Below are 12,581 nucleotides of genomic sequence, written 5' to 3' on the forward strand. Positions count from 1 at the left end.
TTGATCAGGCCGGGGTTCGAGCCCGTCACCACCAAATATGGAGGATGCGGAAAGGTCAGGGAATGACCACCGCATATCCCGGAGCAATATGGCCTTAGTTGCTAATGCTCCTAAAAACAAAAACAAACAAACAAACACACTTGGAAGGTCATTTGTTAGAAAAAGATCAAGAGTGTTGAGCGTGTGGTTAGGATTGCCTGATATTCTGATAGGTTAGTGAATCTGTGTGAGGTAAGTAGTAATTGCAAAGGCCTCCGAATTTCAACTGGAAGGATCCATGTGACTAGAAAACTGAAACCAGATGAGTTGAGAACATTAAAATCACCAAGGAAAATTATCTCATAATCAGGAGAGTTGGATTGGAGAAAGTCAAGTTCAAAGAAAGGAAGTTAAAGAGTTCCAAGCAATTAGTGGATTTGAGAGAATGATAAAAGTAGCAGATGATTTGACAGATGGAACAGAGAGATTTTAAGCCAAAGAAAATCAAAAAGAGGAGATGTACCAAATTACTTAGCTCTGACAGGGAATATCAGAGCAGACATGTGCACAAGTAGCACCTTTGAAGCATTGTCCTAATTTTTCAGAGTGACAAATTAGGATAACTGGAGCAGTAGTTGAAACAACCAATAATTGGGATTCTATCAGAAAAAGTGGTACATGGCAGACTGAAGGTGGAAATGGACATCACTGAGATTGAAATGGACATCACTGAGATTGAAATTGAGACCATATGTCTGTATATTTGTTAAATGAATGAGCCAGTTTTTGGAAGGTTTAGATCTTTTGCAGTTAAATCTGTTCTATTAGTTTGACTATTCGTGATGTATTTAGTAATAAGCAAAAGTAGAGAGGGAATATGTTGTATGAAGTAATAAAATATTTGGAAATGGTATATGCCCAGCAAGAATACACCCAGCTCCTTAACATAACATGACCTCAACAATGCTCCCACATACACACTAATTAGACTCCCTCCAGTCATTATCTGGCAGAATAGAGGCAGTGAGATTATACACAAGCTGATACACATGCCTCCTAAAGAGGTATCACACCTATTGGTTTGGTCCAGTGGACTATCTAATAGACTGCCTGGAAACACTGTTTTAGAGCTGTACCCTCAAAATGTAAGGAAGACTGAATCCGCCATGATGCCATCATAACCTCAAAAGACATCATGGAAGAGATGGGGTTGCCAGAGTAAACTGGAGACTAAACAGGGGTTTCATCACATCAAGACTCCAATAAGAAAAGTGATAGTATTTCACTGGCTGATAAGTCATCTACCACTTAGTATTTCCTAGTAACAGGAAGAGGTGGAATTTCTCTGTAGTATGGACACCACCAATATACTAGATATAACATTTTAGTGGTTATACCCAGGGTTACTAATGCTTCGACCATCACATAGAATTTGCAAGCATAGAATTTGGTTGCCACAGAAAGACTGGACTTCACCAAAATTCAATCCACTTTATTCACAAGTGTCACCTGAATATCAGTTGACTGTCAATTTAATACTCCCATGAGAATATCAATTTATACTCCCATGTAGTAAGCCCTAGTTTCTCATACCTTAGATAATGTCTATGACAAATTTCAAGGACCAATAATTCTCAGCATTTTGACTAGCTGGGTTTGTGTAACAAGAAAACTGAAGGCAGCCAGAGTTGTGAACATTAAACTCACCGAGGAACATTACAACACTGTTAAGAAATTTAGACTGGATAAAATAGGATTTCAAAGCAAGCAAGTCAAAAGTTTTGAATGATTAGCAGTGTTGAAAGACTGATGCACACAAAAGACACATTTGCAAACAAAATGGAGTACAGAGATTTCAAACCAGAGGAGATTCAAAATTAGGAAGCCTCTGGCAAGGAATATCAGAGTGGTTAATTTGTAAGTACCACTCTTGAAGTGAGAGAAATCATACAGCAAATATTTAGAACTTGTAGGTGGATACTGACATGTTTGTTTGTTTGTTATTTGGTTTTTCGGAGCATTAGCAACTAAGGCCATATTGCTCTGGGAATATGCGGTGGTCATTCCCTTGACCTTTCCGCATCCTCCATATTTGGTGGTGATGGGCTCGAACCCCGGTCTAATCAAGAAGCGTGTGCTACGCATTGTTGCTCCTTCCCACCTGGTTACGGAGGCACCGGATACTGACATCATTGAGATTAGAACTGAAACCACATTTATTTGTGAAATGAATGTAAAGTTTGTGAGGTTTAGATCATTTCACAGATGTCTGTTCTATTACTTTTGATTATTCACAATGCATTCGGTAGACAAAGTAAAAGCAGAAGTGAAATTTTTGGCTATGCCATACAGAGAGCAAAATAAATATCCCAACTCCTTGACATAGCATGGCTTCAACAAGTTTCCAGCATACAGCCTATTCAGACTTCTCCATTCAGTATCTGGCAGAGCACAAGCAGCAGGATTATACACCATGTGATTCAAATGCCTACTAGAGCATTACCAATCAGTTAAATCCAGTGGAATATCTTGTGGCTGTCCTTCAAAAATCATTTTAGAGCTGGACCCTCAAAATGTAAGGAATATTTGATTTTTTTCTTGATGCCCATCACAACCTTAAAAGACATAATTCATACTGCAATTTGACCCTGGAAACTAAACATGGATTTCACTATTTCAAGACTTAAATAAACAAAGTGCAAGTATTGTAGCAGATAATGTGATGCTCTTGACCTGATGCTGGGAACTCCCTAGGATCAACTGGTTCCTCTCTTTGCTACATGCTGCTCTGAGTTTCGGAGAAGGTGGGGAAGAGGGTTGTGTGACTCATTCTCCTCTCCAGTAGTGATATTATGGTTGAATGCTATAGTTCCATTCAGGTCATCGCTTGGTAGTTTCCTGTTCCCTCGACAACTGATGATTTTTTAAATATTACAATGTATTATTACTTCATATTTAAATGTTAAAGACTTGTTAATATCAGTACTGTTGTTGCTCAAGAGGAAATAGTTTATCAACATCTTATTGCTCATGAAACAAGTTATGTATACAATGCAATTATAGAGCCCTGGAAATGATGTGTTACACCATGAATGACAGAAGTAATTTTTGTATAATGTAGTTATTAGTTTTGTGATTATTATTATTATTATTTATTTTTTTATATTTTCTGATGTACATGCATCTTTCAGCAAAAAGTTTTAATTTGTTTTCTTCAAAAGAGTTTAAAAACAAACTTTTGATTTTGTCTCATAAAAATAAGTGCTTATCTCATTTCCAGTTATGTGCTACATATGCTTTCTTACTTTCAAGCAACATATCAAAACACTTTGCTTAATTCAAATATGTGCAAATGTTAATTATCCCTGTTCAAAACTATACCCTTCATAAAATTCTGTGAAAGTAAATTCTGGGTATGAAAGGTAACAGGTTTAAGGTAGTAAGAGTGATTGTGAATAAATTTTTCTTATATTTTTCTGGAATTTGCCTATGATGTTGCCCAGTTGAAAATGAATCTAAATCTATTTTTCTTATTTTATTTCTTTCTCCATATTTTAACACTCTTTTTGCATCATTTTCCTCCTCTTCTCTCTCTCTGCCACAATACAATATACTATATTTTTTTCCCACAATAATGTTCCTCATTACATAGCAACATAGTTTCCCATAACATATGGCCATATTATGAAATTAAATTTTATAAAAAATTTAAGTAATCAAAAATTAAAATAAGTTGACAAAAACTAGGATAAAACTGTGTAACTATTCAAACATGCATATATATCATAAACAAAATAAATATAATTAACTCTTCAAGTTACACAACTACTTGCATTTTACTGTACTCACCTGTACATGTGGTCCCATCTAGCATGATATATCCCTTAGAACAGCGGAGTTCTGAAAATAACAGTAAAATTTAAGAAATTAATAATTATAAGAATTAGCTATCTGCAATTTGGTGGTGGAGAACTGTATATAAGGGTCATTTTAGGGTATTTCTGGGTAATGTGTACTTGTCACATTTCTCATATGTGATTAGTACACATTACAAACACAAACAATTAACAGAAAGATTAAAACACAACAACCTGCATCTCTCACATCTGGTGAGTATGGGTTTGGCACACCCAGGGTCCTGAGCTGGATATCATATCATCATTCTCCTCTTTCTTGGTGATTCCTTTCTACTTCTGCCAATCTCTCTCTCTCTCTCTCTCTCTCTCTCTCTCTCTCTCTCTCTCTCTCTCTCTCTCTCTCTCTCTCAGGGTAACTTGGGAATTATTTTTGGCTAGTGCAGCATAAGCCTCAGGCTTCCTTGCACCATATGGCTAATAATAATAATAATTCACTGTGCTCAGATGGCACAACGATCATCTCACAACTGCATTCATGGCATCTATATATTCAAAGAACAAAAGCTGAAACCTTATATGAATAAACAGATAATCATATAAGGATAGGCCAGGGAATAAACACTACACCTTACATATTTGGCATTAATAATATACACAAACATAGCCATTTTATTCAAATTACAGTATTTTACTAAGGATCACTATTTACCAGTTCTTTCCTGTCAAAATTATTTTTCTACTAATAAACTTTTCTAAGTTTGGAGTTATAAGTTTCAAGATTATAAATGATGCAAGAACTAGGGGAGATGTTTAGATTCAAGTTACAGGGGTGGGGGGAGATGTTTATATTGGACTGCAGGAAGTTTTATTTTAGCCAGCGAGTTATAAATTACTGGAATAAGTTGTCTACATGGGTGGTAGGAGGCTGACAGTTTGGGGAAATTCAAAGGTCATCTGGATAGTACCTTCGGATGAGGGAAATGCATAGGATGATAGGTTTAATTTCCTTTTCTTTTATTAATTATTAGTTGTTTTTTTTTATCATTGTTTTATTTGGTTTTTTTTTTTTTTTTTTTTTTTTGGCTGGTGCAGCATAAGCCATAGGCTTTCTTGCACCATGTGACCATTACTAATACTAATTATTACACTGCATAACATATTATTCCATTACTAATATTCAATTACAAATGGCAATATTTTGGTAAATACATTATGCCACTTTTTTAGTAATGTGAACTACTCATTCTAGACTATACGTTAAAAAATGTAAATCATTTAGCCCTGACAGCATTATCAAATTAATAACACTTCTTATTCAATTTAAATATTTGAAATTTAGTTCCAATACACATAAACAAATATTTCGTTTGCTAATGGGTTTGGACATTTTAGACCCCCCCCCCCCCCCCCCCACCTACCTCACACATGGATTTATTTAGCTCCAATTGAGGTGTAAATCCAAAACCAGTGCTCTCTAATGTCCCTGTTATTATTCACAGTTGATGTACTGATTGTCAGTGACCAAAAAACCCTCAAGCCATTTTCATTAATTTAATTCATTCTACATTAGTAGATAAACCAGTTTCAATTTTTTTTTTTTAAATCTTAGAATTTATAATAAAGATTATAATATACCAAATATTTGCATTTAAGGCAAACCAACATACAGATAACTTTACTGATTTTAATGCTCATCAGTTTCACTGTGTAAAAAATTATACAAACAAATGGATAATGTTATTAAATACAAGTCTACAGAAAATGACCTAAAAATAGGAACACAACTTATCCACAGCACCATCTCAGTTTTAAAAGAAAGATTAAAGAATACTTTTGTGCCATAAAACAAAACTTTGCATATGGCAACAGAGTTATAATGCTTATAATTCTCAAATTAAAACATGTCGTTTCTGTAACAGATATTACATTAACTTTTATCTCTTACAAAAGACTAGGATTTTTTTAATAACCTTATAGATGGATCAGAGAATACGAGATATCAACAATATTGTTTATGTTGTCAGAAAGGGAACAATATTTGCTATAACTACAAATGTTATAGCAAATGCTCTAGTGCCTCCCAAAATGACAGGCACTAGAGCATTACAGCTGTGAATTACAGGCTCCGAAAAAGCGATAAGTGTTTGCCTTTTTATTTACCTAATTGTTATTTTATATTGTACTTTATACGTAGTCTTATAGTTATAATTATGCTGGTTATTTTTATTTTTAATTTAGATAAAGAGTTTTTGTAGATTACTACTTAATATACGTAAAACCGTTATTTCGTTCAAATATTGCAGCCATTGTTTTTGTACAGAGTAGTAGAGAATTCAAATTTTTAATTGTGGTAACCAGGTAGCTTTAACGTATAATTATGAAGCGTAATATGCATCACTGCATTTAGGATTCTATTAGATAGCATAGTATTGACAATTAATTAAATTTATGGATCTTATTAATTTAAAATATCATGCCCCAGACTAGACCAGCAAAGCAATGGGCACAAAGTGCCAGGAGTGCTGTGACTCAGAGGTGAACTGAGGGGTGGCGATTCTCCAATGAACCATAGACGAAAAAAAATGTGAAACTGGTGAAATGTTTGCCGAACTCTCTGGAACAGAACATGATCTAGCCAAAGAGGATATCTATGTGTGTGTGCCAGGTGCAGAGAGTGTCTAGAAATTAGGCATAAACTCAGCATTCTACTGGGCATCTATGAGAGCTTGAGGTGTAGGGTAGATGCCCTCGAAGAAATTAATATGACGGGCCAGTCAAGCTCTCAGCTGCCCAACTCAATGCCAGAGCTCACTCCTGGACATCAGGCAACACAGCAGCAATTTCCAAGGCAAAATGTGCTGGTCAAAAGGAACTAGTCATGGTTGGTGACCCTATTGTCAGGGAGACGGGGAATATATTGTGTAAAAAGGATAGATGGAACAGGACCCGGGTAAAATGTCATCAATTCTTCCAGGGGCAAAAGTTGATCACGCTGTAAAGCATATATCATCTTTTAAGGGCACAAAAGGTGATATTGCTGTACACGTTGGCATCAATGATATTAAGAGTAGGAGATCTGCAGATTTACTTAACAAGTACAGGTCAATGTTGAAAAAAAGTCGTGAGTTAGGTTAAATCTGAAAGTGTCTGCAATTCTGCCCAGACAAGATAGGAGAGAGTACATGATGAGAGCCTTGTCGATCAATTTGGCCCTGGAGGGAATGTGCAAGGCTCAAGGGATAGAATTTTTTCAGCGTGGTCTGTGCTTGTTAACAGGAGAGACTGCTTCTACAGGGATGGGATACACTTAAATAGAAAGGGTGCAAGAATATTTGCTGATGCTATCGAGGCAGTGTTAGGTGGGTTGGAAAACTGCTAGTTTGGGGGGGGATTCACAGACGAAAAGGTAAAAGTAGCCACAGGCAGAGGTGAAGATGATACTTGCACTATTTCTATTAGAATAAGCAGCGGCCTGGAGCGAGGGGTGTTTGGGGGTTTCAGGGACTGATGCCAGTCATTCTGAAACAGGTGGGTATATGGGATGTGTCAGGGTAACTAGGAATAGGAATAGGTGCATGTATGCTTGCACATATACAATGCTAGAAGTATAGTAAATAAATTTGATGAATTTGAAGTGTTGGTCAAGTCAAAGGCGCATATTGTTGGGATATCAGAGACGTGGTGTCACACTGATATTAGGAATGCAGAATTGGAAGTTGGGGAGTACAATGTGTACAGAAAGGACAGACAGGATAGGAAGGGAGGAGGTGTCATGCTGTTAATTAAGAAAAACATAAAATCAAAAGAAGTGCATCCAGTTGATATAGATGAACAGTGAACTGTTGATTCAGTTTGGTGTGACATAAGCACTGTGAAAGCAAAAATAAGAGTAGGAGTGTGTTATAGGCCTAATGACTCGACTGAGTACAATGAACAATTGTACAGAGAAATAGAGTGGGCCAGTAAATCAGAATCTCTTATAATGAAGGATTTTAACTTCCCAGATATTGACTGGAACTTGTGGGTTGGTCAATCACACACTAGTAAGACTTTTGTGGATTTATCGGATGATTGATTTCTGCAGCAGCATGTTCGAGAGGCAACCAGAGAGGGTAATACTCTTGATCGGGTTATCAGTGATCATTCTTGTATTAGGAATTTGCAGATAAAGGAACCACTAGGTGGCAACAATCACAGTGTACTGATGTGAGATTTACTTAGCATTAGCATTAGTACAGACATATGAGGCCTCCGTAGCCGAGTGGTCAGGAGCGGGAGTGCAGTAGCACACGCTCTTTGAGTAGACCGGGGTTCAAGCCCCTGACTGCTGAATACAGTCGATCTGCCAACCTGCACCGGACCAGCCTGGCAGACTATGGTCCATTTCCCTCAGCATGAATTGTTGAGGAGGCTTCCATCCTGCAGTGGGTTGATAATGGCTGCACTTTACCTTTACTTACAGGCATATGATGCAAGAAAGCAAGCTTATGCAGCATCAGCCAAACAAAAAAAAAAAAAAATACTTCCACTTCACCCCTCCGTTCATTTGAAATACCTGTCCAGCTGAGCCTTAAATTTATTTAGGCTATCAACTTCCACAACAAGGGATGGAAGTCTGTTCCACCAACCAACTACCCGCTAGGTAAAGGCAAATTTCCGCACATCTATCCTACATCTGACTTTCCTCAATCTGAATTTATGCCCTCTCAGGTCATTATTCTGAGCAAGAGGAAGAATCCCATCGTTATTGAGCATGCTCAAACCATTCAAGGCTTTATACACCTCTATCAGATCACCTCGCCGGTGCCTGGTCGCAAGACACTGTAATTTGCAGAACTTAAGCCTTTCTTCGTAAGAGCAACAGTTTGTTCCATTCACTAATCTTGTTGCCCTTCTCTGTACTCGTTCCAGCAGCTCTACATCCTTCTTGAAATGAGGCCTCCAGACCTGTATACAGTACTCAAGGTGTGGCCTGACCATTGCCTTATACAAGGGAATAATCACCTCCTTATCCCTACTAGAAAAATTTCTGTATATCATTGAAAAGACACCATGAGCTACTATTGCAGCCCATCAGCACTGTCAGAGAACTTCATATCTGCCTGCACAATTACCCCCAGGTCCTTTTCATTCTCTACCACTGTCAGTGCAGTACGTACCACAGAGTTGATACGTTGCCTGGGGTTGCTGTTTCCCATATGTAGTACTTTACATTTGTCAATGTTAAACTTCATTTGCCACCTCTCAGCCCATCTGCTCAACCTTTCCAGATCCTGTTGCAGCAGCATAGCATCAGTAGAGTCCTTAACAACCCTGCCAACCTTTGTATCGTCTGCAAACTTGGACATTAAGCTTGAAATACCATCATCAATATTATTTATAAATACAGAAAACAATAATGGACCCAACACTGAACCCTGAGGGACTCCACTAATAACATTAGTCCCCGATGAGCAATGTCCATTGATTACCACTCTCTGTCTTCTCCCCCTCAACCACCCCTTTATCCATAGCAGCAATTTGCCTCCAATGCCACACTGCTCCAATTTGTGCAGCAGTCTTCCATGTGCAACAGTATCAAAAGCCTTTCTAAGATCCAAGTATATAATATCAAAGTTATTCCCTGCATCCAGTTCTTTTGTGACTGCATCATAGTATCCAATCAAATTGGTCAGACAAGACCTCCCTTTAGCAAAACCATGCTGTGTCCGAGCTATAACTGAAGTCTTGTTTAGATGATCCTTCAGTGCTTCTTTAATCAGTGCTTCCATTAATTTTCCTGGAACAGAAGTTAAACTCACAGGTCTATAATTACTTGTGTCAGCCTTTGATCCTCCTTTGTGAATTGGAGTCACATTTGCACATCTCCAGTCTATGGGTACATCCCATGAGTCCAATGAAGCTCTCATAATTATGGCTAAGGGTTTGCTTACTTCCTTTGCTGCCTCCTTTAATATAACTGGATAGATCCCATCCACCCCAGGTGCCTTTCTTGTGTTTATCTTGAACAATTTCCACTCTACTTTACTCTCAGTTATTACAAGATTATCTAGCTTACTGCCTGAGTTGAATACACCTCTGGCATTCGCCTCTGGTAATTATACTTAAAGATATAATTACCATCAGGGGTAAAGGAAAGGGTTTTTGCTTCCGTAAAGGTGAGTACAGCGGTCTCAGACAGTTTTTAAATTCTGTAGAGTGGGATCAACTGACGATGTTGCCAACAGTAAATTCTAAATGGGAAGCATTCAAGGAATTAATCGTGGAAGCTACTAAAAGTTTCATACCTATTAAGAAATACTGTTCAAGGTTTAGGCCTAAATGGTTATCAAATGAACTAATGAGACTCGTGACAGAGAAAAAAATGCATGGGATGCATATAAATTATAAAGCGAATCAGAAGCCTATGGCAGATATAAGCTAGTCTGAAATCAAGTCACAAAGGAGGTTAGGCAGGCGAAGGCAGATTATGAGAAATCTTTGGCAAAAGATGCTAAGAAAAACAGCAAGGATTTCTTTACTTATATAAACTCTAAAAGGAAAGGGATGAATCTGATTGGTCCACTTGATATCAATGGTTCGACTTTTGATGATCCTGCTCAGAGAGCAAACAAACTGAATGAGTATTTTGCATCTACATTCACACATGAGGAGTTATTAAGTTTTGAAAATGACAGAAGGTTATCAAATTGTAACAGGGAGATTAATGATTTTGTAATAACTGAAAGCAAAGTGGAGGAGAAATTGTTGAAGTTAAACATGAAAAAGGCACCTCGGGTGGATGGGATCTATCCAGTTATATTAAAGGAGGCGGCAAAGCAACTAAGCAAATCCTTAGCCATAATTATGAGAGCATCCTTGGACTCAGGGGAGGTCCCCACAGACTGGAGATGTTCAAATGTATCCCCAATTCACAAAGGGGGATCAAAGGGTGACACGGATAATTACAGACCAGTTAGTTTAACTTCTGCTCCGGGTAAAATAATGGAGTCATTGGTTAAAGATGCACTGCAGGATCATCTAGTCAAGACTGCAGCAATAATTCAAACAGCATGGATTTGTTAAGGGAAAGTCTTGTCTGACAAATTTGATAGGATATTATGATGTGTTTACAAAGGAACTGGATGCAAAAAATAATTTTGATATTATATATTTAGATTTCAGGAAAGCTTTTGACACTATTGTGCATGGAAGACTATTGTCCAAATTGGAGCAGAATGGTATTAAGGGTAAGTTGCTACAATGGATAAAAGGATGGTTAAATGGGAGAAGACAGAGGGTGGTAATCAATGGGTGCTGCTCTTCGTGGACTAATGTTATTAGTGGAGTCCCACAGGGTTCAGTGTTGGGTCCACTGCTGTTTTGTATATTTATCAATGATATTGATGAAGGTATATCAGGCTTTGTGTCGAAGTTTGCAGATGATACAAAGGTTGGCAGGGTTGATAATGACAATAATGGCAGTGTGCTACTGCAACAGGATCTAGAAAATTTGGGCAGATGGGCTAAGAAGTGGCAACTGAAGTTTAATCTTGACAAATGTAAAGTACTGCATATAGGTAGAAGTAACCCCCCAGAGAAACGTACCAACTGTGTGGTACTACATTTAAGGCGATAGAAAATGAAAAAGACCTAGGAGTAATTGTGCAGTCAGATATGAAGTTTTCTGAGCAATGCAGACAGGCTGCCAGGCCAGGTCATGGGGTGTTGTCAATGATATATAGAAATTTTGCTAGCAGGGAAAAGGAGGTGAATGTCTCTCTGTATAAGGCAATGGTCAGGCCATGCCATGAGTACTGCGTACAGGTCTGGAAGCCTCATTTTAGGAAGGATGTAGATTTGCTTGAGTGTGTACAGAGAAGGGCAACAAGATTGGTGAGGGGAATGAAGGGATCCTCTTATCAAGAGAGGCTTAAGTTCTGTAAATTGCAGTGGCTGGAGACTAGGCACCTGTGCGGTGATCTGATTGAGGTGTATAAGGCCTTGAATGGGTTGAGCACGCTGAATTCTGATGGGATCACTCCACTTGTTCAGATTACGAACCTAAGGGGGGCATAAATTCAAATTAAGAATTCATAAGCTCATATGCAGCATCAGTTGCTTTCTTGCATCACATGCCACACTACTACTACTACTACTATTACCACCAACTAAACTTTCATAGTAATTTCTCTAAGACAGAACTCACGGCATGCCAATTCATACTCACCACAAATTATTAAACGTTGCTTTCTTGCATCACATGCCACACTACTACTACTACTACTACTATTACCACCAACTAAACTTTGATAGTAATTTCTCTAAGACAGAACTCACGGCATGCCAATTCATACTCACCACAAATTATTAAACATAGCTTTTAATCATTATTTGACATTACCAATGCATGTGATGAAACTTTGGTCAACAAGTAGTTTCAAAACACTCTTCTTCTTCTGATGTTCTAAATGTTCAGCTCCACTTGCCCTTTCTCAATCTTGGAAGCTAACAAAAAAGGTGGGTGGGCACAGACATGTCATCTTTAATTTATTTAACTCTTCTTGAGGATAAAATATTCCTTAAATGAAGCAATATGACTAATCAGAAAGACCACAAATTCAGAACCTGCCCTTCCCCCACGAAAATCGAGAGAAAGTTTGATTTGTGCCATGTCAATGTTTGTAATTGATTTCTCATTATCAGTCCATATGATCTAGGGGTTAAAACAAAAGTTTTAACAGTCCAGAGGCTGCAGGTCTGATC

The 12,581-nt window shown here is 37.8% G+C and overlaps 1 protein-coding gene across 3 annotated transcripts in view; it reads right to left on the minus strand.

Moving 5' to 3' along the window:
* The window catches only part of LOC150080668 (fibrillin-2-like), a 1,460,049-nt gene that overhangs the window by 892,540 nt on the left and 554,928 nt on the right, over nt 1-12,581 (minus strand). For all 3 annotated transcript variants that reach the window (XM_090381969.1, XM_090381968.1, XM_090381967.1), the window contains exon 20: nt 3,829-3,879. In XM_090381969.1, the coding sequence (XP_090238095.1) occupies nt 3,829-3,879 (51 nt within the window). The remainder of the gene's footprint in view (nt 1-3,828; nt 3,880-12,581) is intronic.

The sequence above is a fragment of the Mastigoproctus giganteus genome, chromosome 9 (genome assembly GCF_048544385.1).
Source record: "Mastigoproctus giganteus isolate SK-2022 chromosome 9, ASM4854438v1, whole genome shotgun sequence".
In the NCBI taxonomy this organism is placed as follows: Eukaryota; Metazoa; Arthropoda; class Arachnida; order Uropygi; family Thelyphonidae; genus Mastigoproctus; species Mastigoproctus giganteus.